General features: G+C 36.0%; 2 protein-coding genes across 3 annotated transcripts in view; one reads left to right on the top strand and one right to left on the bottom strand.

The window, feature by feature from the left end:
• The window catches only part of COL19A1 (collagen type XIX alpha 1 chain), a 365,439-nt gene that overhangs the window by 161,527 nt on the left and 176,827 nt on the right, over positions 1–27,085 (bottom strand). The window contains exons 13-14 of the mRNA XM_077162192.1: positions 14,995–15,048; positions 13,383–13,418 (exon numbers count right to left, since the gene is read on the bottom strand). Coding sequence (XP_077018307.1) covers positions 13,383–13,418; positions 14,995–15,048 — 90 coding nt within the window. The remainder of the gene's footprint in view (positions 1–13,382; positions 13,419–14,994; positions 15,049–27,085) is intronic.
• LOC143684830 (uncharacterized) overlaps positions 19,259–27,085 on the top strand; it is a 61,283-nt gene continuing 53,456 nt past the window's right edge. Inside the window, exons 1-2 of one of the 2 annotated variants that reach the window (XR_013176191.1) lie at positions 19,259–19,496; positions 26,682–26,832. The gene's annotated coding sequence lies outside the window, so the exon portion shown is untranslated. Of the gene's footprint in view, positions 19,497–26,681; positions 26,833–27,085 lie in introns of those variants that run through there. The other variant, XM_077162191.1, reaches the window with a different exon arrangement.

Here is a 27,085-nt window from a genome sequence, read left to right as displayed (position 1 = left end):
AAGAAAGAACTATTGTAAAATGTCATAATTCAACTAACATGAAAAAAACATAAAATATTTACCTTTAAGAGGACTTCTAAAGTTAAAATCTTCTTGATTGCAGAATAGATTAATTTATTAGAATCTATTTTTAACATCAGATTTCATTATGATCTTAGATAAATTATATTTTATTTGAAAACTGACATGATAAATTTCTCTGTTGATTTTGGCTTACATGAATAAATATGTTTGTAAATATTAACAGAATTTATACTTTAAGTTCATCAGTAACTCACTGGTTAAGTAGTTTCTTGACATCAAAAGTACTTAGTTTTCCCATATTCAGAACATAATATTTTAGGAAAAAAATGTTTCACTCTTCAATAGGCTATTCAAAGTGATTTTTCTAATTATTGATCATTGGGGATCAATAAATGACAATGACCTTAGTATTATGACATTCCAGACATGGCAACAAACAAGTTTTAGAAAAATGCAACATGGTACATTTTTTTAAACATGAAAGTTTTAGTATGCTTATACATTTACTAAAGGAATTATTCTTTTCTTGTTAAGCCAATTGCTTAGGGATTTTCAGTGGGAATCATGGCACCATTTGATTTATCTGGCTTCATTTGTGCTCTTGAAAGCAAAAGTCCCAAACTCATAGTGGTTTATTTATCCCATTAAAAAAATTTTTTTTTCACTTGGTCAGGCACTGGGAATCGAACCAAGGTCTCTGGCATGGCAGGCGAGAAGCTCACCTGCTGAACCACCGTGTCCCACCCTATCACATTTTTAAGGAACAGAATGCCAGATTTTACTTTTTAGGAGTTAAAGTACTGATGAATGGGTACATGAAAAAGACAGGTTCTGGTAAAATCTGAAATTGTAGATCAAAGACTTTTATTTCAATATTATGTTTTTTATATCATTATTTTAAGGCAAATCACAGTCACTCTTAACTACAAACCTGAATATGTAAGCAAGGCCAGTGTGCTAAATCAGAACCATAGATTTACCCTATTTGGCCAGCACTCTACTCTTTAAAAATCTGAATATTGTACAATTTTCTAGAAAACTGATTTAAGAAGAAACAGCAAACTTCAGTAAATCAGTAACCTTGCAAACACAAAAAAACTGAATCAGTAGTAGAAATCCATGTGCCAAAAAAAGACATCAACCCAAATGGTTTCACTCAAATCGTTATGTAAAAGCTAAAATCCTTATCCTATACAACAATCCTTATCCTGACCAAAAGAATAGAGAAAGAAAATAGATAAACTGAATTAATAAGGCTAATACAACAGCAAATAAAAGAAAAAAAAATCTAACAAAGACAATATTCATTCAACACCAATTGTTTCTTGGGGACATGGTTCTAGATGTTCAGGATTCATCACAGAGACGTTTGCCCTCATGGGGTTGATTTTCAAATGTGGGGAGATTGAGAACAAACAGTAAACATAATAAATTGGCAGCTTAAGTGATATGTTAGAAAATGGTAAGTACTGTGAAGGAAAGATAAAATGGGGCAAGTACAGGAGATTAGAAATCCTGGGGTGCATATGTATGGGTATAATTTTAAATAGGGTGGTCATCGTTGAGAAGGTAGTGCCTAAGCAGAGACATGACGGAGGTGAGGAAATGAGCTATTAGGGTGTCTAGGGAGATAAATTTCAGGCAGAAGAAACAGCAAATGCAAACCCCCTAGGGTGGAAGTGTGCCTTGCTTGCCTGAGAACTGCAAGAAGGTCACTGCTATGGAGTAAATACAGCAAGAACAGGAGATGAAGTCAGAAAAGTACTGGTAGTTGAACCTGTGAGACCTTGTAGGCCATGGTATGGAAGTTGGCTTTTACTCTAAATCAAAAGGAAAGCCACTGGAGATTTTGAATAGAAAAGGGATGAGGAATATTCTGGCTTCTGTGTTTAGAAAAGACTCAAGAAGAGCAAGGGGAGGTAGGGAGATGATTAAGAGGCTACTGAAATAATACAGAGAGATAGGATGGTAACCAGGACCAAGTGGTAGTAGTAATATGAGAATATATTCAGCATCTGAACAATTTTCACATATATATATCTATATATATCTATATATCTTTATCTATCTATCTATCTATCTATCTATCTATCTATCTATCTATCTATCTATCTATCTATCTATCTATCTACCTACCTACCTACCTACCTACCTACCTACCTACCTACCTACCTACCTACCTACCTACCTACCTATCTATCTATCTATCTATCTATCTATCTATCTATCTATCTATCTATCTACCTATCTATCTATGTGGCGAACAGAATGAGTAAAGACATTTATAAGGCTAACTTATGAATAAGGATGCAAACTTTCTAAGCAAATTTTAAGTAATCCAGAATTGTAATAAAAAAACACATCATGGGCCACCACTATGGCTGAGTAGCTCCCATTGACTCAATCCCCCCCATATAACAACTACGAACATTGGACAAAATATAAAATACAACTACTTGAGGGCAAAGGCAGACAGATACTGAAGGGGAGCCAGTATTTGGAAAAATGAAATAGCAAGGCGTGAGTTTCCTATTTTTTCAGACATTTAGTCTGAGGGCAAGTCCAAGTCTAGGCCATAGGGTGGCTACATGGATTGGTCTGAATTCTTGCTGGATTGAAAAATTAGGGAGTAGAGTTCAGGGCAAATGCAGTTCCTGGAAAGTGAAAGGGGAGGAAAAAATGTGCAAAATTCTAAAAAGAGAAAACCAGACAGGGGTAGCCCCAGATTCTGTGTATTAACCTCGCTGAAATTTCTGGCTGACCTCTGAACCATACCTGTGTAGTACAGACTCCAAGCATCCAGCGTAGGTTAAAACAACACAGCTGGGATTTCAGCTATTGCCAATTACAGGGGAGACAGAGTTTGCAGCTTGAGTTCAGCCAGGTTAGCTACTTGGTTTAAAAATTAAAGCTTCTCAGAGAAATATTAAACAAATTCAGAGTTCTAGGTTTATAATCCAGGAAAAAAACTTATAGATGTGCATAAGAGACAAACACAAATATATACATTGAACATTGTTAGGTTAAAAGAAAGGCAAGGTAAACATAATTGTCCATCAATATACAAATCTTCTGTATGATGGAAGACCATACATGAGTCAAAAAAACGAAATATCAACAAAATCAATATGGATGACTCAAAAACAGCGTGACAAGGAAAATTTGCAAAAATTTATAAGATGCATTTTTTTGTCAGTGAAAATACACAGAATATTACATATCACTTTAAGTGTGTATCTATGATGTAAATGTATAACAACTAACATCATCAATATTGAAGCTACTTGAGGGTGAGAAGAGAAAAAATAAATATTTTTGTTTATTTAAAAAATTTGGAGCAAATATTATAAATAGTAAGGTCTGTTTATTTTGGATTACGAACTGATAGTGTTTATTATATTATCCATTCTGCATTGAACAGTCTGTAAGTAATTTTTTACCTGAATTTGATACTTTGAGATAATCATGGTTATTCTGCTCTATCTAGCATGCTCTATTATCTTCCCCTGGACAGCAATTATGCTCCCTGCCCAGCTTGTGGTAGGCATTGGTAGGCATTGATTTCTTAAACTCTGGCTTGCAGATAGGAGTATTTTTAATTTTTAAAATTTAATTATTGCACTAATTTAGAATAAATCCTTAATATTTCCTTATTGTTTCCCAACCTAGATCTAAATAATGTATACAGGTGAAGTCAAATGCTTAGGTTTTAGAGTCAGACAAATGGGTGTTTGAATATGAGCCTTGTCACTGTTCATCTGAGTGATCTGGAACAAACTACTTAGATTTTCTACTCCTCAGTTTCCTCATCTGTTTGTGGTAACAATTTTCTACCTCACATGGTTGTCTAAGGATTGGTTCAGATAACACATAGCAAGCACTCAGGAAGTATCTGCCATTAATTATTGTTATAATTACTTAGGATCTAACAAGATTTTGTTGTTTTTAAAATGAATATCAGGTTAACATATAAAAAAAGATAACAAAAGAAACATTCAGTTGATTAATTTAAATCAGGTAGAAAATTTTCACATTTATTTCTTTTGAACACTAAAATTATACTTATTGTAAACTACTGTAATAGCTTACTATGTTTACACAATAGTCAATTTAGTGCCAAACTAATTAGTGGATTTAGTATCATCCAGAAAGAGACTAAAAAGAAATCAAAGTGATATGGTTATTTTTTTTTTATTTTCAACCAGCTGTGTTTGTGAAAAATGTCTAGCAAGAGATACATAAAATGAGTTTCTGATGGTAAGCATAGAACCACCCTTCCTTCCTTCCTTCCTTCCTTCCTCCCTCCCTCCCTCCCTCCTTATATATTTTTTTAATCAAGGACATTCTCATGTGAGCTGAAATTAGTTTCATTTCTTCCTATCATACCTCTAGAGGACATTTTGTAAACGAAGTACTAAAGGAGGATTCTGTTTCTATAAACTACTTTCTAGATGTCTCATTTATAGATTCAAAAACAAACTTGTTCTTGAGTTTATTCCTTAAACTTTTGCTTTTAAGAATCATCTGAAAAGGTTAAAAAAATAAAGGTGGTAACTGGGAAGACTTATTAATGGTGTCTAATGGTATTATCCCATTTTTTTAGAGCCAAATAGACTAACAGAATAGACTATTTGGCTTGAAAAACAGAACAGAAACTTTCACAGAAAAGTTAAAGGATATAAGTGATAGTTAATACTATAACTATTACTGTAATCTCCATGAGATTTTGATTGGCCCCAGATATTTGCTTTCTTCTTGTTTTGGTTTTTTTTTTGTTTGTTTTTTGGATGCAGTCATATTAGAGTTCTCTGAATACCATCCATGAACATGAATCTATAGAAGAATTCAAATGCTATCAAAAAGGATTCAGTCATGGAATTTTAAATGGAATCTCATTTTTTCAAATAATAAAGGAGGTTAGGGCACACTGCCACACCACTTGCCAACTGGCAGTACCATTTTGGCTGGTTTTCTCATTGAGGGTTTTCTTGTGTTTTCTCACATATTGGAGAATGAGGAGGCACAAGTCACTGCAGAAGAGCACTTCAAGGTGGTGGGAAGGGAGAGGTGAAGCAGAGTAAGAGCTGCTGTGGTTGAATTTAATAAGTGAAACTGTTTCTAGGACTGTGGTCTGTGCTTCATATCCTTTCCTCATCCTCATTCTTTTTAAACTCTGGCTTTCCTATGCCTTTACCATCTCTACCACTGAGATGGTAAATTATATAGATATGTTATATAGATACATGTTTTACTTAACAAATTATATACCATCTGTCATAGAAAACCACTTATAAAAGAAAGCATAGATAAAAAAAGTAATATTTAATGAAAACGGATGGCTTTATGCATTGGCTTTTTAAAATGAACTGGCTCTATGGATTTCTAAAGTTTAAAATAACAGCCACAGCATGCTAACCCACAGGGATAAGAAAATAACTGAATAAACAATCTCCACAAAAACGGTCTGCATCAAGAAGGAATTGTCCTTGCATCAGTGAACTCAATGCTTTAATGTGCTCAATTATGATTTCTCTTCATTTCTTATTAAACAAAACACTGATGAAAGTAAAATAAATATAGTATATACAAAGACATTTTCAAAGCATTTAACTTTCCTCCTTATTTATTCAGGGTAGTTCAGCTCCGTATGCTTAAACAATCTCTGGACTTCTTTGTACTTGCAGTGGACAACGTGTGGTTCTGTTCAACAGACTGCTGATTGCCTCGCTAGTGGAAATGGAAGTTCAACCTTTTATGAAGTAATCAGGAACCAAATCTTCGATGTTAACAGAGCATCTAGCATTGCTTGGAAACTATTGAAAGGAACCATGTTGTGTGTTTTTGAAAGAAAGATAAAATGAGTAGGCCCAAAATGTTCACCGAAGCTCGGGAAGAAGAAGTTGTGAAGTATTGACGATGCTTTCAATGCACTGGTTCTCAAACTTGGCTGCAGTTGGAGTCAACTGGGAAAATTTTAAAATGACTTTTGCCTAGATCCCACTCCGGAGATTCTGACTTTATGACACAGGGCAAAGCCTGGAATCAGGATTTTAAAAACTCCTCAAGTGATTCTTGTGTGCCCTAAAGGTGGAAAACTACTGAACTATGGAATAGGGCAGTGAGTCTGCAGGGCCCCTGAGGTGGGGAGAGGGTACTAAGCCCTTGTCACCCAACGTGTACTCTGAGAACTAGTAGCACCTGTATCTTCTAGGAGCTCATTAGAAATGCAAACGCTCAGGCCACACCCAAGACTTATGGAATCATAACACACATTTAACAAGAACCACGACTGGTTCATGTGCATACCAAAGTTTGAAAAGCATCATGTTAAAGCACCTGAGTCCCCAGGAATAACTTGAATGGCTGGGTTAAGGTTCCAATTTAAGGTACTTTCCTGGCCTCCATCTCCTCCAATTAACCAAGCAGGCTTCAATCTTAATTTAGTTTTTCTAGAATGCCTCCATAATGGAAAAAAAGATTTCCTTATTGTCATGCATTAAGTGGATTTCAGATGAAAGCCAGACTTCCCCAGAACCCTAAAAAAATTTCTGAGTAGAAAGAAAGTTCACTCCATTATAGTTTCTATCAATGGTGGTTCCCAACTCCAGCTGCATATTTGAAAGTACACGAAGGGCTTTTAAAAATATTGGCCCTACATTAGGTCTATTGAATTAGAACTTCTCAGGGTGGAGCTCCAACACTGGCATGCTTTTAAAGCTTTCCAGGTGATTTCAGTATGTCATTAACTTTGAGAATTATTATGGATAAACTCTAATGTTATTGATGCCTATATACCACTGCCTTATTTAATCCAAATACAGCATAATCAGTCATTTTGGTTTCCTTGAAGACTGGTATCAATAACTTTAATTAATGATATGTCAATATGCATCATTAGAATCAATTAGATTTTAGTTCATTGTAAGTTGGTATTCATTACAGATTATCCCTATTTCATAGCTGCAATGTGTGTATCTACATTAATAAAGGAAGAAAGATCAAGCATATAAAATAGCAATATGCAGGTATTAATATTTTACTTTATGAATTAAAACATTTCATTGCACAGTGTTTTTTTCTTTGTCATATTTTTAGACAAGTATAAAAATTAGCCTGCACTCCTTAAGGGCATACCAGATAAATGGTCCAAAGAAACACTTATGGGATGCCACTCGGCTGGAAGATATCAGCTGTCTTTTTAAAAATGTATGAAATAGATACAGTCCAATAAATTTCCTTGTCAAATTGCATTTCAGGTGAAATGATACCTATAGATTGCGTACTAGTTTTTCAAACATGACTTGAAATTGAGTAGGAAATCAGATAAGTAAGTAGAGCGGTTGAGCATATAGCTTAACTGAAGAAGAACAAACTCATATCTTAAGTAAAACAAGTAGTCTTAAACCAAATCCCTGCAAGGGTACCTCAGTGGTAGAATTCTCACCTGCCATGTGGAGACTGGGTTCAATTAAGGCCTGTGCACTCCACCTCCACCCCTCCCACCACCAAAAAATTTCAACAAATGGTGCTGCAATAATGGAATAGCCACATGGAAAAAGAATGAAATGTGACTCCTACCATACAGCATACAAATATAAATATATATATTTGCCATGGATGTGAGGGTCTATTTCTGAACTATCAGTTTGATTCCATTGATCAACATCTCTGTCCTTGTAGTAATACTATGCTGTTTTGATGACTTCAGCTTTGTAATAAATTTTTAAGTCAGAATGTGTGAATCCTCCAATTTTGTTCTTTTTTGAGATGGTTATGGCTATTCAGGTGTCCTTATCTTTCCAAATGAATTTGAGGCCTAGCTTTTCCATTTCTGCAAAGAAGGCTGTTGGAGTTTTGAATGGGATTGCATTCAATTTGTAAATTGGTTTGGGAAGGATTGACAGCTTAATAATATTTAGTCCTCCAATCCATGAGCATGGTATGTCCTTTCATTTATTTAGATCATTTAAAAATTTCTTCTAGCAAAGTGTTATAGTTTTCTATGTGTAAGTCTTTGTATCCTTGGTTGGAGTTTTTCTTAGGTATTTGATTCTTTTACTGCTATTGTAAACGGATTTTTTTCCTGATTTCCTCCTCAGATTGTTCATTACTAGGGTATAGAAACACTACTGATTTTGGGGTGTTGATCTCATAACCTGTTATTTTGCTAAATTCATTTATTAGCTCTAGTAGCTTTGTTGTAGGTTTTTCAGGACTTACTGTATAAAGGATCTTTTGCAAATAGTGAAAGTTTTACTTCCTCCTTTACAGTTTGGATGCCTTTTATTTCTTTTTCTTGTCTACTTGCTGTGGCTAGAACCAGTAAAATGTTGAATAACAGTAGTGACAGTGGGCAAGTTTGTCTTTTTCCTGATCTTAGAGGGAAGGCTTTCAGTCTTTCACCATTGAGTATGATGTTTTTTCGTTTGTTTGCTTTTTGTGTTTTTGCATGGGCAAGCACCAGGAATCAAACCTGGGTCTCTGGCATGTCTCTCAGCCACCATCACATCACCCTGAGTATGATGTTAATGGTGGGTTTTTCATATATGCCCTCTATCATGTTGAGGAAGTTTCTTTCTATTCCTAGTTTTCTAAATGTATTTATTAAGAAAGGGTACTGGATTTTATCAAATGCCTTTTCTGTGTCAATTGATATGATCATGTGTTTTTTCCCTTTGATTTGATAATGTGGTGTTTTATGTTAATTGATTTTTTTATGGTGAACCACCCTTGGGTACCTTGATAAATCCCACTTGATCATGGTGTACAATTTGTTAATGTGCTGTTGCATCAGATTTGCTAGTATTTTGTTGAGGATGCTCGCATGTATATTCATAAGAGAAATTGGTTTGTAATTTTTTTCTTTTAATATCTTTATTTGGCTTTGGTATTAGAGTGATGTTGGCCTCATATAGCGAATTAGGGAGTGTTCCCTCCTGTTCAGTTTTTTTGAAGAGTTTGAGCCGGATTGATAAAAATTCTTCTGGGGATGCATGGTAGAATTCACCTGTGAAGCTATCTGGTCTTCGGCTTTTCTTAATTGGGAGTTTTATGATGGCGATTCAATCTCTTTACTTGTAAGTGGTCTGGTAAGCTCTTCTATTTCTTCTAGAGAGAGTTGTAGGTAGTTTGTGTGCTTCTAGGAGTTTGTCCATTTCATAAAGGTTGTCTAATTTGCAGGCATAGAATTGTTCATATATCCTATTATGTGCCTTCTTATTTCTATGAGATCAGTAGTAATGTTCCCTTATTTTTTATTTTATTTATTTTCATCTTCTCTTTTTATCTTTTTCAGACTAGCCAAGGATTTAATTTTATTGATCTTTTCAGGCAACCAGTTTTGGGTTTTACTAATGCTCTCTATTTTTATTCTCTATTTCATTTCTCTAATTTCTTCTCTAATCTTTATTATTTTTTCTCTTCTGCTTGCTTTCCAGTTAGTTTGCTGTTCTTTTTCTAGTTCCTCCAGGTGTGCAGTTAAGTCTTTGATTTTAGCTCTTTCTTCTTTTTTAATATAAGCATTTAGGGCTATAAATTTCCCTCTTAGCACTTTCTTCACTTTATCTCATAAGTTTTGATATATGTTCTCATTTTCATTTTTTCAAGACATTTACTTGTAATTTCTGCTTTGAACCACTGATTGTTTAAGATTCTTATTTAACTTCCATATATTTGTGGACTTTCTAGTTCTCTAACTGTTATTGATTTCCAGCTTCATTTCATTGTGGTTAGAGAGGATGCTTTGTATAGTTTCAATTTTTAAAAACTCATTGAGACTTGTTTTGTGATTCAATATGTGGTGTATCCTAGAGAACTATTCATGCACACTTGAGAAAAATATATATCCTGCTGTTTTGTGGTGCAATGTTCTTTCTCTATGTTAGGACTAGTTTATTTAGCATATTATTCAAGTTCTCTGCTTCCCTATTAATCTTCTTTCTAGATGTTCTATTTATTGATAAGAGTGGTTTACTGAAGTCTCCAACTATTACTGTAGAGGTATCTATTTCTCCCTTCAGTTTTGCCAGTGTTTGCCTCATGTATTTTGGGGCACCATTTAGGTGTATAAATATTTATGATTGTTATTTCTTCTTGGTGGATTTACCCTTTTATTAATATATAGTGTCCTTCTTTGTCTGTGGTAACAGCTTTTGACTTGAAGTCTACTTTTCTGAGATTCATATAGCTATCCCAGCTCTTTTTTGGTTACTATTTACATGTGTTATCTTTTTCCATCCTTTCCCTTTCAACTTATTTGTGTCTCTGGGTCTAGGGTGAGTCTCTTGTAAATAACGTGCAGTTGGATCATGCTTTTTAAAAAAATCTATTCTGCCAATCTGTGTCTTTTGATTGAGGGATTTAATCCACTAACATTCATGTTATAGTACTGTAAAAGCAGTATCTACCTCTGTGATTTTGTCCTTTGGTTTTTATGTCATGTCTTTTTGCCTTTCTTTCCTTTATTGCAGCCTCCTTTTCTGTATAGTTCATCTTTTGTGATGCATTTGGCTGACCCCTTTCTCATTTCTGTTACTGTATATATTTTAAATACTATCTTTGTGGCTTCCCTGGGGGTTATATTACACAACCTATGTCAATATTTTACTAATTTGGAAGATACCAACATAATTTCAAAATGTTCTCTGCCCCCATATCCCTCCATTTCCCCTCTTTATGCTGTTTTTGTCCCACATTACATGTTTATATTTTGCCTGTCTGTTATCAGGAAATACAACTTTTTTCTTATTCAATTATATTCTAACTCTTAAAAGAACTAAAGAGTAGAGTTATACATTGAGGATACAGCACTATTGGGTTTTGCAGTTGCCCATTTATTTACCTTTACTGAAGAGTTTCACTTCTTCACACTTCTCCAAGCCACTCTCTCTTGCTGATATGTGGGCATCTATTTTGATGTGCTAGCTCTGAAGGTCAGTCTCTCCCTCTTGCCTAGGGTTTTGTGTAGGTGAGCTATGTATTCAGGCTCTTATTTGATACCCAGTCCAACTTATAATGGGACCTGTGGTGTAGCCCGTGTTTAACTGTTCACATTTTCTCAAAGCTTCTGCACTTCATTCTCACCCTGGATATGTGGTACAACTTGTAAATTTGCCCTTTTGTGTGTAATTGTTTCATCTGCAGGAGAAAGTTTCTTTTTCTCTGTTCCTTCCTTAGGACTCATGAGCTTTTGTTTTTTTTTTTGTTCACAATTTTTTCTCCAGCTCTTATCATTTGTTTAACTTCTCTTCTCACTCCGTATCACTCAGTGCCCCCGTTCCATTACATTCATTCTGAGACCTGTACTGCCTTGTAGCAGTTCAGTTTCTTCCTCCTTTCTCTTTCTCTCTCTCTCTCTCTTTTCTTTTCTGTGAGTCTTTACTACATACAGTTAGAAATAGTTACTTCCCTATTTGGGCATTCCACCTTGGGGAGACATATAGGGTCAATTAAAAAAGGTCTAACCTTTAGTTAAATGAGTTAGGAATCAGAGTCTGGGCTGAGTATGTGTACCTCTTACCAACAGTTCTGCTGCAGTGTCTTCTCTCTCTCTCTCTTTTAAATCTGGGAGCATGTCTGTATGTGGTGCTCTTCAGTCACCTGTGTTTCGCCCTGGGTCTCTGCAGAGTTGGGTCCCTATGCCTGAGTGTGCGTGGGGTTCTTACTCACTGCCCTGTGAGTGGCTCTGTGGCGGCACCCACACACAAGGAGGGCTGGGCATGCTGCCTCTGTGCCTTTTCTTGGTGTTTTTGTTTCTCTTTTTTCTCTGATTCAGCATTTGTGGAGTCCTTCTCCAAGTTCTCTATCATCCTCCAGGGTTCCAAGCAAGTGGGATTTATCTTTTTAATCTTTGTTTCTGAGGGGAAATTTTCCTGGGGATGCCTTATGTCACCATGCTGATGAGGCCACTCCCAAACATAAAAAATTTAAGCACAATTAAAAAAAATTTTTTTTTGGGAGGGGTACATGGTCCGGGAATCGAACCCGGGTCTCCCACATGAAAGGCGGCATTCTAACCACTAACTACCTGTGCACCCCAATTCAAAAAATTTAAACACAAATTTCCACTGCGAATTGAATTTGATTATGTTAAGTTACCTATTTGGTACCTTAAATTCTCATCTATAAAGAAATATTTGTCTTTTAAGTAAGAGTTGCAAAAATTACCTGTGAAAAACATTAGAAACATATTATTCATAACAGGTTTTTCAAGTTGAAAGATAAAGGTTATCTAAGGCATGTAGGCTTTGGGATTCCTGTGCTGAACTGATGAGAGGAGCCCTGTTGAACTGATGGAGGCTCTGTGATGGATAGGCCTTTCAATAACCAATGATTTAAATTCTTAATTTATATCATTAGAAAATATCAACATAAAATTCAAGGGACCTTAGGCTATAAATCTTTTCAAAAACTTTCCTCTTTTTCTATTAGGCTTAAAGTCATTTTTAGACCAAATCTTTACATTAAATGAGAATCTTTAATGACCTATGAAGAAAATCTGTAATAGTAAATTGCATCTAAATAATATAAAGGCATTATATATTTACAATTAAATGTTTAATAAATGATGAACAATTCAAGTAAGAATACTCCATTATGTACACATTATAAACTTTTCTTATAAATCCTTACTGAAATATTGCCATTTTATCACTTGCAAATTTTAGAAGCCAATAACATTAGAAAATCACAATGGTCTCTGGTAGTATTTGGGAGATAATAATCAGTTTAAACAGGTAGCTGATTTATATACTGGGTGGTTATAATCTTGTTCTCTTAAAGTCTTTAGAAGTACATAGAACTGTCTCTGTTTCCATTTACCTTAAGTGTAATGTTAATAATGTATATTTAAGGGACAAAATAATGAACAATTTGTAGGAGAGAAAAAAATGTTCAAGGTAGATATTAATTCCAGACTTTTCCAGCAACTACCAGTATCATGTTAGGTAAAAAATTTCACTGTTGTGGGAAGTTGACCCATATTTCAAATGTGTAGGTTTGTCTATATACTCTAATTCAACTTCAAGTCTCAAAATACCCAATGGTTTGATTTTTTGGTTTTCTTTTCTTTTTTTGGTGCAGGTCCTGGAATCAAAGCTGAGTCTCCTGCAGGGAAGGTGAGCATTCTACTCCTGAACCACCTGTGCACCCAGAATACCAAAAATGGTTTAAAATTCTGGTTTAGTCATGATGTGGTGTGAATAATCAACAGGATAACACAATTTAATTTTTTTTTTTCGCATGGGCAGGCACCAGGAATCGAACCCATGTCTCTGGCATGGCAGGCGAGAACTCTGCCTGCTGAGACACCATGGTCTGCCCCACAATTTGATTTGAACCCTGATTTCCAGAATACTTACAGTGAAGGCTGGTAGTCCTGGTGGTCCCATCTCTCCCTAAAACAGATTAAAGAAAAATGACAATTACCAATAGTCCTTTTATTCACACATTTTTAATAAATTTTATGAATGGATCAAAGCAATATCTGTAGCTAAATCTTGAAGGAAGTGAAAGAGAATTTTATCTTGATAAAAGCCTCTGTACAATGAAAAATTCATCATGTGCTCTTTTACTCTTCATATAAAAATCACTTTGTGTCCCCCCATGCTTTTTGCAGCAGCAGAACTTGCTTCAAAAGACTGAACTAATATGCTTTTCTATTCTTTTGTTCTCTAATTTGAAATTAGAGAGAATGTCTTTTCAAATCTGGTTACTTGCCAATGGGGCAGCTGGGTAGTGTCAAAGCAACAGATAGTTTTTCAATAAAGTTTGTATGAGGATCAGCAGCTATAATAAGTGGATTTCCCCACTTCATGCCTCCCAGATGCAAGAAGCAGGCATTGCCTCTTCTAAGCTCTGCTGAATTGGCATTGCACTTGGCATCAGTTGTAAGAGGCTTTGCCTATAATTATGTAATTTTAAATAATAAAATTGCTTTGCTGACCTAAGTGGTTACAAATTACTGGGTGGACATATTGACAATTAACATTCAAAAGTGTTGAAAAATGGTTCACCTATGAGTAATTAATTTCTGATTTATATACCATCTATATGCTTTATTGTCTCAGAGACTCTACTTCATAAGAACTTTCATTAAGACCATGCACCATTGCTACGGTTGTTTAGGAGAACACTATGGAGACCATGGGCTGTGTGTAAAGGTGTATTAGGATGTTGTATTTATTCTCATACTGAGACTATCTCTATGGCTTTCTCCTTTCTCATCTAGTATGGTTAACCCAAAAATTAAGACTTGGCTTTGTATAATCATTACTCTTTGGAAAAACAGAATAAAAATAACCAATAGTTGTTAAGAAACTGATGCAGCTTAAATCAGTCTTTGGAGACTAATTTGAAAGAATGCCTTTAATATAGAGGTAATTATTGAATTACAACGGAAAAGATGACAATGTGCTGAGAATGGAAAACTAAATACAGTGCAAAACATCCACAATTCTCATTAAACTGGAATCATCTAATATCCTCATTCAAAGAAACTCTTGCTTTCACTTTTTCTTAAGTCTCCTTTAAAAGTCACTGCCAAGATGCCATTACAAAATAGTAAACACAAAAAAGTATAGGGAAATGGAAGTTATTCTCAGACTGAGATTCAAAGATAACCTCCTTCCCCAGAAAAAGACACCTACTTAAATCATTATGGTAGCCGCTCAGTGCTATTGGCAAAGTTCCTGATACGGGACAAGTCTACTAACTTGGTGATGGAATAACTAATGCTGTTAAGGAAGGAAGAGAAAAGAAAAATCATTTATACAAGAGTTGGCACCAAATAGTAATTGCACTTGTACTCTCTTCAAACTAAGCAAATGAACCCAAAGACTTTTCCTGTTCAAATGCTTTTTGGCTAATTAAAAAAAAGCTTTGGGAGGTTGAATTTTGTCAGTTAGCCATCACCACATAGGTTAAGGGGATTTCCTAAGGAAAAGTTGGCACTTTGTGTGGTAAATACAATACCTTTTCTCCTTTTGGGCCGGGTGGACCACGGGGACCCAAGTCACCTTTCAAACCCTGTACAAAAGAATACAACTGATGTGACTTCTATACATAGTTCACAGAGAGCTTCAAATTCTAACAGGTCATGATTAACAAATTTAAATCATAATTTACTGAACTTCCAAATCCCAGTCTTCAGTATCTAGTTGGAGAGAAATAGAGACAACTAGCACTAAAATGATAAGCAACATCTGTGCTGTGTTGGGGACAGATACATTAAATCAGTGTGAGTTCTCAATATTGCCTATTTATGCAACTTTGCTTCCTGTTAAAATTACATTAATTCACCATCTGGGAGAAAATAATTTAGATCTATATGAGCTTTTAAGTATCTACTTTGGATTAAATTTGTGGATGTTGTAAATAACTCTGATTTAGCATTGATTTGAACTTTCTAAAGCTTGGACAAAAAAGTTCAAGAGTTAAATAAAAAACAGTATTAGGTCTCTATCAGGAAATAGAAGGAAATGTGAGGGAAGAAAAGGAATGAAGAATGCATTCATTTTTTTTTCTATCACTTGCATAGCTGGCGCTAAAATGTAACCACTTTCCCGCTTTTAAGGACGTTTTAGCTCAGACATGCCTCTAATTCCTATCTTTTTTTTTTTTTAACATGGATTTATAAAGATATTAATAATACTATACAAAGCATAGACAGCATATCAGACAGATATTTTCATAAGTTTTATGGACTCCTGGGTGTTTTAATGATGAGTTAATAGAGCTGACTCAGGAGTGACAGCTTTCAGGAATATCACAATGATTTTATTGGTGGAGATCAGTTTTACAGTAAAAAAGTTAAGACAGACACATCCTATCTATGTGATAAATAGGAAAATATCTTCCCTCATCCTTAATTTAACATGTTTGGATGAGGGAAGAACAATGATGGAAAAAGGAAATATCTGAAACTATACAATATATAGTAAATCTAGGCATCTTACTGAAGGGATCTAGCTATTACTGCCCTGACATTTTTAGTGAATAAATAAGGCTAAATGCCACCCCCTGCAGCCACTCAATATAGAAACCAATAATAATTTGAAAAGAAAAAAAGAAAATTGGATATTTAAAATAATCTTGTTACAAAGAGTAGCCTTACAATTTAAGAAAAAAGTTTTAATGCATGAAGACAGCATCTAATGGCTAAAGAAATTTGTATTTGCATAAGGACTTTCTGAATAAAACTCATTGCTATGTTTCTTTATCTTTACCTTGAAATATTTATAGATAAGGATGAGTGAAAAATTGATCATATTTGAGATGTGGGATTCTCTTATTATTTGAAATATATGTTCTTTTCCAACCCAAGTGTCATGGTCAGGTTCATGTGTCAGCTTGGCCAGGTGGTGGTGCCCGGTCATCTGGTCAAGCAAGCGCTGGCCTGTCTGTTGCTATAAGGACATTTCATGGACTTAAATCATGATTACATTGACTGCATCCACACCTGATTGCATTTGTGATCAGCTATGGGGAGTGTCTTCTGCAATGAGTGATGTTTAATCTAATCACCAGAAGGCTTTTAAGGAGAATTCAGAAGAGACCGTTTCTCTTCCTTCTTCAGCCAGTGAGTCTCTCCTGTGGAGTTCTTCCAGACCCTTCATTGGAGTCACCACCTTCACAACCTGCCCTACAGACCTCGGACCCTGACATCCCCACAGTTGCTCAGCCCACCTCTCCTGGGAGTTCATTGAGGACCTTCATCAGAGTTGTCAGTTTGCTGTCTGCCCTACAGACCTTGGACTCTACATTCCCATGGTTATGTGAGACACTTTTATAAATTTTGCATCTACAGATATCTCCTGCTGATTCTGTTTCTCTAGATAACCCTAGCTAATACACTAAGCAACATATACTTTATTCATATATACCTATAGAATAAAACTTGGCAACAATATATTCTGAATACTTAGGGAAGGAGACTGTGCCATTTCTGTGAATAGACTTTATTAATTTATCCATTCCTTCCTTCATTCATTTAATGAACATTTATTGCACACCTTGTATGTCAGGTTCTCTTCTAGGCTTTACATCTGCACTGTTGAATACAACAATCATGAGCCATATGCTTTTGAGCCCTTCAAGTATGATTTGTCTGAACTGAGATGTGCTGTGAGTGTAAAATGCGTTTCTGAGATTTAGAGTTTCTGAGATTTAATACAAAAAAATGTAAACTATCATTAATTTCTATGTTGGTTATGTGTTGAAATGATAGTTTTTTGGTATATTAAATAAAATGTATTTTTAAAATTAATTTCACCTGTTTCTTTTTAATTTTCTTTAAGTGGCTACTAGAAAATAATTTGTCTTCTACTTGTGGCTCAGTTATATTTCTATTGGACAGTGCTGCTTTAGAGATACAAAAAACAACAAGAAGTCAAGGTCCCTATCCTAATGGAACTTATTAAAGTAGGATGACGGGCGATAAATAGGTCAACAGGATGAATGTGATAAGCAAGAAGGCGGAAAGAGTAGCTGCTTCGGTTGAGGTAATCAGAAATTGCCTGTATGGAAGTGACATTGATATTTCAGAAGGATTCAACCATGCAGTGAGCCTGGGGGAAAGTGTGCCGGAAGGGATAACATACACAATAGCCCCACAGTAAAAGAAATGTCATGAGCAAGTAGGTAAGGAGTATGAGATTAAGTTAAATGTTAACCAGGGTCCATGGCTTGTAGAGATTTTCACAACATGGTAAAGGGGCTTTTTTTTTTTTTTCCGTGGGGGGCTGGGTTTTATTCTAAGTGCAATGGGAAGTCACATAGTGTTTTAAACAGAGAAGTGACCTGATACAGCTCATGTTTACCAAAAAAAAAAAAAAAAAAAAAAAAAATCACTTTGGCTACGATGTAGAACATAGATTTTAGGCAACTGGGATGAAAGCAGAAAAACGACTATTGTAACTTTCCAGGTAAGAAAACAGGATGGCTGGGAAAGGGTGGTGGGGTGAAGAGAAATGGTCAGAGTTGGTACATAATGGGAGGTAGACCTTCCAGGACTTGTAGATATACTAGCAGGGGGCAGGGAAAAGGAGATGTGAAGGCTGACTGCAGCCTTGGCTTGAGTAACTGCCTGAGATATGATGCTATTTACTGAGATGAGAAATTTATTAAAAAGAGTGTTCTTCTTCTCGCTGATACAAATTTATCCAGAGAAAGGACAAACATCAAGAAGGGGATGGACAAAAGACATGGCATCCATTTATTCAACAAAATTTGTTGGAAATCTGAAAAACGTGCAAGACTGGACTACATATTTCTTATGAATATATGAATACATGAATGTAAAACATTATTTTTAATAATGAATGAAAAAGAATATTAAATGCAACATTCAGGAAGATGGTTACCTCTGGTGTGGGAGATGGGGGAGTGAGCACACAGGCAGGTTCAGGGGGAAAGCTGATGCCCTAGTTCTTATTCTGAGTTTCTGGGTACACTGGTGTTTCACTTAATACCATGTTCATAGCCACTGCAAGGCCTAAAATTATACATTTTAAAAATTTAAAGCTTCTTGCCTGACAGATAATTCTCATTACGTCATCCAGGGATCGGACTTATTGGCATCCCTGGCTTATCCACTACGGACAGGAAGGATGCTGTCAGAATTGTGCCTATACAGTGTCTGGGGCTCCATCCTCCTGTATCTAAGCAGCTCTTAGGGCAATAGAAATGGTCATGGGTGGATTATGTAGCCAATCACAAGTCAATGTGAACAGTGAGTGCTATCATAGAAGAATATATCAGGTGTGAAGGGAAAACTTCGTAGGGATACCTAATGCTGCTGGAAGTGCTTAAGACACTGGAGATGTGGAGTTCAGGTGAGTTGGTAAAGGAATGGCATTTTATGTGTAATCTTGTGTAAGTTATTAAAGCTTCCCTGTAAAGTAGGTATAAGTAATAGTCATCTTGAAGAGTTGGTATGAGAAACTTACATTGTAAAAATACTTAGCACATTTTAGACACTTAACAAATGTTGCCTTTTAAGTTTAAAAGATAATTAATAGTTCTTTCTGTTCAGTTTTTTACTCAGTGTGATGGATGTGTAACAACTGTGCTTTAACTCACACAGGATAAAATGCAATTGAGAGATAGTTTCACATTCATCAAACTTTTACTTTTATGGCCATTGAAGTGGACCTATGTAACTCATGTCCTCCCGTGACAACGTGCCATGTTGTTAAGAATGTGGCATCATAATAGGCTCTAAGAAACAGATCAGTGATGCTTTGCTCAAGTGCAATTTTTCTCTTTGTGTCATATTGGTGCTATCAATGGCTTTTGAGTTCTGGGGAGAAAAAGACACAGTACTCACCAAAAACGTATAAAGAACCAAATGGAACAGACTCTGAATTCAGTATTGAATGAGATGGGTATCTATTATCAAGGTTCTCTATAAAAATGTATGGATATAAAGATTCTCAAAAACACAGTAGCTGACTCTACATGTTATACTGAAACAGGTACTCTTTAGATAATTATTTAAAGCAATATGAAAGTGGAGGGACAGTGTTACAACTAGAATTATAAAACTAAACAGATTATTGGAAGCATTTATTGGAAGACTTACTCTTCATGAAAAGAACACTCTTTTAAAATCAGAATATCAGGCACAATAAAGTAAGATGTGTTAAAAATGTTAACTCAGCAATTAATTCTTTGCCCCAGCTTCCACCAACTGCATCTTGTTCTGCAGCAATGGAACCAGCTGTCACCAGCTGGTATCTTTGGCTTTGTGATTTCAATATTTTTGCATTCAATATTACAGATTGCTTTGGTATAAGCAGATTAACATGATTCTTTTAGAAACATTGGATGCTGTAATTCTGAAAAGGATTATTTGAAAGACAGTAATAAAGTTGTAGAGGAAGAAACATCTACTTTTCTGAGATAATAACATCTGACAAAATAAAATACACAAAATTATAACTGTTAGATATATATTTCTTTTATTTAATCAAGTTTCCAGTAATAGTTAATGCTTATATACCTCTTAAACTGTATGCCAGTTATTGTTCTAAATATTTCACATATGTTAACCTCTTCATCTTCACAAAAGTCCTGTGAGGTAAGTACCATTAATGTTAGCATCTCATTCTGCAAATGAAGGGGGAGAGGCACTGGGAGTTTAAGTAAGTACTCTACCAGGTAGTATACCTGATAGTTATTGGCAGAGCTGGGATTTGAACCCAGGTAGTGTGGCATCAGAGGTCACATCAACAACCAATTTTTTCAACCTTCTCTCTCAAGTCCATTCTAAGATGGCATTGTTGAATATATGTAATATAAGGCCACAATCAAAATAACCTGTTTATAAATTAAGAATGAATGTAAAGCTGAGGTCTTATATTTTGAAAGTTAAATTTTAGCAATTCAGATTTTTTTTTTTAATTAACGGAAAAAAAGAAATTAACCCAACATTTAGAAATCATACCATTCTACATATGCAATCAGTAATTCTTAACATCATCACATAGATGCATGATCATCAATTCTTAGTACATTTGCATCGGTTTAGAAGAACTAGTAACACAACAGAAAAAGATATAGAATGTTAATATAGAGACAAAAATAAAAGTAATAATAGTAAAGTCAAAACAAAACAAAACAAAACAAAACAAAAACCAATAGCTCAGATGCAGCTTCATTCAGTGTTTTAACATGATTACTTTACAATTAGGTATTATTGTGCTGTCCATTTTTGAGTTTTTGTATCTAGTCCTGTTGCACAGTCTGTATCCCTTCAACTCCAATTGCCCATTATCTTACCCTGTTTCTACCTCCTGCTGGACTCTGTTACCAATGACATATTCCAAGTTTATTCTCGAATGTCTGTTCACATCAGTGGGACCATACAGTATTTGTCCTTTAGTTTTTGGCTAGACTCACTCAGCATAATGTTCTCTAGGTCCATCCATGTTATTACATGCTTCATAAGTTTATCCTGTCTTAAAGCTGCATAGTATTCCATAGTATGTATATACCAGTTTGTTTAGCCACTCTTCTGTTGATGGAGATTTCGGCAGTTTCCATCTCTTTGCAATTGTAAATAACGCTGCTATAAACATTGGTGTGCAAATGTCCGTTTGTGTCTTTGCCCTTAAGTCCTTTGAGTAGATTCCCAGCAATGGTATTGCTGGGTCGTATGGCAATTCTATATTCAGCTTTTTGAGGAACCGCCAAACTGCCTTCCACAGTGGTTGCACCATTTGACATTCCCACCAACAGTGGATAAGTGTGCCTCTTTCTCCGCATCCTCTCCAGCACTTGTCATTTTCTGTTTTGTTGATAATGGCCGTTCTGGTGGGTGTGAGATGATATCTCATTGTGGTTTTGATTTGCATTTCTCTAATGGCCAGGGACATTGAGCATCTCTTCACGTGCCTTTTGGCCATTTGTATTTCCTCTTCTGGTAGGTGTCTGTTCAAGTCTTTTTCCCATTTTATAATTGGGTTGGCTGTCTTTTTGTTGTTGAGTTGAACAATCTCTTTATAAATTCTGGATACTAGACCTTTATCTGATATGTCATTTCCAAATATTGTCTCCCATTGCGTAGGCTGTCTTTCTACTTTCTTGATGAAGTTCTTTGATGCACAAAAGTGGTTAATTTTGAGGAGCTCCCATTTATTTATTTCCTTCTTCAGTGTTCTTGCTTTAGGTTTAAGGTCCATAAAACCGCCTCCAGTTGTAAGATCCATAAGATATCTCCCAACATTTTCCTCTAACTGTTTTATGGTCTTAGACCTAATGTTTAGATCTTTGATCCATTTTGAGTTAACTTTTGTATAGGGTGTGAGATATGGGTCTTCTTTCATTCTTTTGCATATGGATATCCAGTTCTCTAGGCACCATTTATTGAAGAGACTGTTCTGTCCCAGGTGAGTTGGCTTGACTGCCTTATCAAAGATCAAATGTCCATAGATGAGAGGGTCTCTATCTGAGCACTCTATTCGATTCCATTGGTCGATATATCTATCTTTATGCCAATACCATGCTGTTTTGACCACTGTGGCTTCATAATATGCCTTAAAGTCAGGCAGTGCAAGACCTCCAGCTTCGTTTTTTTTTCCTCAAGATGTTTTTAGCAATTCGGGGCACCCTGCCCTTCCAGATAAATTTGCTTATTGGTTTTTCTATTTCTGAAAAATAAGTTGTTGGGATTTTGATTGGTATTGCATTGAATCTGTAAATCAATTTAGGTAGAATTGACATCTTAACTATATTTAGTCTTCCAATCCATGAACACAGTATGCCCTTCCATCTATTTAGGTCTTCTGTGATTTCTTTTATCAGTTTTTTGTAGTTTTCTTTATATAGGTTTTTTGTCTCTTTAGTTAAATTTATTCGTAGGTATTTTATTCTTTTAGTTGCAATTGTAAATGGGATTCGTTTCTTGATTTCCCCCTCAGCTTGTTCATTGCTAGTGTATAGAAATGCTACAGATCTTTGAATGTTGATCTTGTAACCTGCTACTTTTCTGTACTCATTTATTAGCTCTAGTAGTTTTGTTGTGGATTTTTCCGGGTTTTCGACATATAGTATCATATCGTCTGCAAACAGTGATAGTTTTACTTCTTCCTTTCCAATTTTGATGCCTTGTATTTCTTTTTCTTGTCTAATTGCTCTGGCTAGAACCTCCAACACAATGTTGAATAATAGTGGTGATAGTGGACATCCTTGTCTTGTTCCTGATCTTAGGGGGAAAGTTTTCAAATTTCCCCATTGAGGATGATATTAGCTGTGGGTTTTTCATATATTCCCTCTATCATTTTAAGGAAGTTCCCTTGTATTCCTATTTTTTGAAGTGTTTTCAACAGGAAAGGATGTTGAATCTTGTCAAATGCCTTCTCTGCATCAATTGAGATGATCATGTGATTTTTCTGCTTTGATTTGTTGATATGGTGTATTACATTAATTGATTTTCTTATGTTGAACCATCCTTGCATACCTGGGATGAATCCTACTTGGTCATGATGTATAATTCTTTTAATGTGTTGGTGGATACGATTTGCTAGAATTTTATTGACCATTTTTGCATCTATATTCATTAGAGAGATTGGTCTGTAGTTTTCTTTTTTTGTAATATCTTTGCCTGGTTTTGGTATGAGGGTGATGTTGGCTTCATAGAATGAATTAGGTAGTTTTCCCTCTGCTTCGATTTTTTTGAAGAGTTTGAGGAGAATTGGTACTAATTCTTTCTGGAACGTTTGGTAGAATTCACATGTGAAGCCGTCTGGTCCTGGACTTTTCTTTTTAGGAAGCTTTTGAATGACTAATTCAATTTCTTTACTTGTGATTGGTTTGTTGAGGTCCTCTATGTCTTCTTGAGTCAAAGTTGGTTGTTCATGTCTTTCCAGGAACCCATCCATTTCATCTAAATTGTTGTATTTATTAGCATAAAGTTGTTCATAGTATCCTGTTATTACCTCCTTTATTTCTGTGAGGTCAGTAGTTATGTCTCCTCTTCCATTTCTGATCTTATTTATTTGCATCCTCTCTCTTCTTCTTTTTGTCAATCTTGCTAAGGGCCCATCAATCTTATTGATTTTCTCATAGAACCAACTTCTGGTCTTATTGATTTTCTCTATTGTTTTCATGTTTTCAATTTCATTTATTTCTGCTCTGATCTTTGTTATTTCTTTCCTTTTGCTTGCTTTGGGATTAGTTTGCTGTTCTTTCTCCAGTTCTTCCAAGTGAACAGTTAATTCCTGCATTTTTGCCTTTTCTTCTTTTCTGATATAGGCATTTAGGGCAATAAATTTCCCTCTTAGCACTGCCTTTGCTGCATCCCATAAGTTTTGATATGTTGTGTTTTCATTTTCATTTGCCTCGAGGTATTTACTAATTTCTCGTGCAATTTCTTCCTTGACCCACTTGCTGTTTAAGAGTGTGTTGTTGAGCCTCCACGTATTTGTGAATTTTCTGGCATTCCGCCTATTATTGATTTCCAACTTCATTCCTTTATGATCCGAGAAAGTGTTGTGTATGATTTCAATCTTTTTAAATTTGTTAAGACTTGCTTTGTGACCCAGCATATGGTCTATCTTTGAGAATGATCCATGAGCACTTGAGAAAAAGGTGTATCCTGCTGTTGTGGGATTTAATGTCCTATAAATGTCTGTTAAGTCTAGCTCCTTTATAGTAATATTCAGATTCTCTATTTTTTTATTGATCCTCTGTCTAGATGTTCTGTCCATTGATGAGAGTGGGGAATTGAAGTCTCCAACTATTATGGTATTTGTGTCTATTTCCTTTTTCAGTGTTTGCAGTGTATTCCTCACGTATTTTGGGGCATTCTGATTCGGTGCGTAAATATTTATGATTGTTTTGTCTTCTTGTGTAATTGTTCCTTTTATTAGTATATAGTGTCCTTCTTTGTCTCTTTTAACTGTTTTACATTTGAAGTCTAACTTGTTGGATATTAGTATAGCCACTCCTGCTATTTTCTGGTTGTTATTTGCATGAAATATCTTTTCCCAACCTTTCACTTTCAACCTATGTTTATCTTTGGGTCTAAGATGTGTTTCCTGTAGACAGCATATAGAAGGATCCTGTTTTTTAATCCATTCTGCCAATCTATGTCTTTTGATTGGGGAATTCAGTCCATTAACATTTAGTGTTATTACTGTTTGGATAATATTTTCCTCTGCCATTTTGCCTTTTGTATTATATATATCATATCTGACTTTCCTTCTTTCTACACTCTTCTCCATACCTCTCTCTTCTGTCTTTTCGGTTCTGACTCTAGTGCTCCCTTTAGTATTTCTTGCAGAGCTGGTCTCTTGGTCACAAATTCTCTCAGTGGCTTTTTGTCTGAGAATGTTTTAATTTCTCCCTCGTTTTTGAAGGACAATTTTGCTGGATATAGGAGTCTTGGTTGGCAGTTTTTCTCTTTTAGTAATTTAAATATATCATCCCACTGTCTTCTAGCTTCCATGGTTTCTGCTGAGAAATCTACACATAGTCTTATTGGGTTTCCCTTGTATGTGATGGATTGTTTTTCTCTTGCTGCTTTCAAGATCCTCTCTTTCTCTTTGACCTCTGACATTCTAACTAGTAAGTGTGGAGAACACCTATTTGGGTCTAATCTCTTTGGGGTGCGCTGCACTTCTTGGATCTGTAATTTTAGGTCTTTCATAAGAGTTGGGAAATTTTCAGTGAAAATTTCTTCCATTAGTTTTTCTCCTCCTTTTCCCTTCTCTTCTCCTTCTGGGACACCCACAACACGTATATTTGTGCGGTTCATATTGTCCTTGAGTTCCCTGATACCCTGTTCAAATTTTTCCATTCTTTTCCCAATAGTTTCTGTTTGTTTTTGGAATTCAGATGTTCCATCCTCCAAATCACTAATTCTATCTTCTGTCTCTTTGAATCTATCATTGTAGGTATCCATCGTTTTTTCTATCTTTTCTACTTTGTCCTTCACTTCCATAAGTTCTGTGATTTGTTTTTTCAGTTTTTCTATTTCTTCTTTATGTTCAGCCCATGTCTTCTTCATGTCCTCCCTCAATTTATCGATTTCATTTTTGAAGAGGTTTTCCATTTCTGTTCGTATATTCAGCATTAGTTGTCTCAGCTCCTGTATCTCATTTGAACTATTGGTTTATTCCTTTGACTGGGCCATATTTTCAATTATTTGAGCGTGATCCGTTATCTTCTGTTGGCGTCTGTGCATTTAGACAGATTTCCCTGGGTATTGGATCCAAAAGTTTGGAAGATTTTTCTGTGAAATCTCTGGGTTCTCTTTTTCTTATCCTGCCCAGTAGGTGGCGCTCGTGGCACACGTTTGTCTGCGGGTCCCACCAGTAAAAGGTGCTGTGGGACCTTTAACTTTGGAAAACTCTCACTGTCCAGAAGTTTCGCTAGCCGAAGTGGCTTGGAAGAGTTCTAGCCGGCCCGGGGACCGAACGCAGGGAGGGTTGCTGGCCGCCACAGCCCGGGAAAGCGCCCGTCCGAATTTCCTAGTCGGCCCGGGCGACAAGTGTGGTGGGAGGGCGACAGCGGCAGCGGCCCGCCTGGGAGAGTGTACGTTCCCAGGGAGTCACGGGTTTGGAAGGGGCCTCCCCCGCCCGTCACCGTTCTCCGCGGCCTGGGGATTTCCGATCCAATTCTCTCAGTTGGTCCTGGGGGCTACGTGTGGTGTGGGCGCCAGCCACCGTGGTTTCAGGGGACCGTCTCTCCAATTCTCCCAGCCGGCCCGGGAAGGGGGAAGGGAGTTACTCCGACCGTTTGCCGCCCCGCCTGGTGAAGCCCGCGCGCCTCGGCGATCTCACCCGAGAGGCTTCTCTCAGCCAGCCAGCTGTTCCAGGATGGGGTACGCTGTCTTTTTTATCTCTGTTGTGGCTTTGGGCGCTGTTCTGTATCGTCTACTCCCCTAGTAGCTGTCCTGGAGAAGAAACTAAGATCCGCGCGTCTTACTAAGCCGCCATCTTCTCCGGAAGTCGCAATTCAGATTTTTGACAAGCTCAATATATGTTTGGTATGCATTATTTACACTTTATGGAAAATATGAGCTTGTGTTTAGTAATACCACAGAGATCAGCCCAACATCACACACACACACACATTCCACAGACACACACTCACACAAACAAATGCATTTTTCTCATCAAAGGTATCAAAGCATTCTTTTGTTTGTTTTCCCAAAGTATAGGGATTACTACTGGCATGTAACTGATGAGCCCCAAGGATGATAAAGATTCTTGCAGGACAGTCCTCTGAAAAACGATAGCCTTGCCCCAAATGTCAAGAGTGCCGCACTGAGAAAGACTGACCTGCCACATATTTCTAATAAAAAGGTCTGCATCTTCCAATGCGTACTTGCTTATTTTGTGAGAAAGCTGACATAGATACATTAATAGAGGTACATTTACATCAAGGTCTATGTAATATTCAAGAATAAAGAATATAAGTAAAAAAGAAGGCTGTTTGAATTCATTTAGTGGGAATATTAAATTCCTCCAATTTTCTCTCTTGGAAAGTAGCTGGAATGAACTGAACTGTTAAGTTTGTTCACTATACATTTTTTTTTTTATTAATTAACAGAAAAAAA

The sequence above is a fragment of the Tamandua tetradactyla genome, chromosome 5 (genome assembly GCF_023851605.1).
Source record: "Tamandua tetradactyla isolate mTamTet1 chromosome 5, mTamTet1.pri, whole genome shotgun sequence".
NCBI lineage: Eukaryota > Metazoa > Chordata > Mammalia > Pilosa > Myrmecophagidae > Tamandua > Tamandua tetradactyla.
This window is presented reverse-complemented; position numbering and strand designations above follow the sequence as displayed.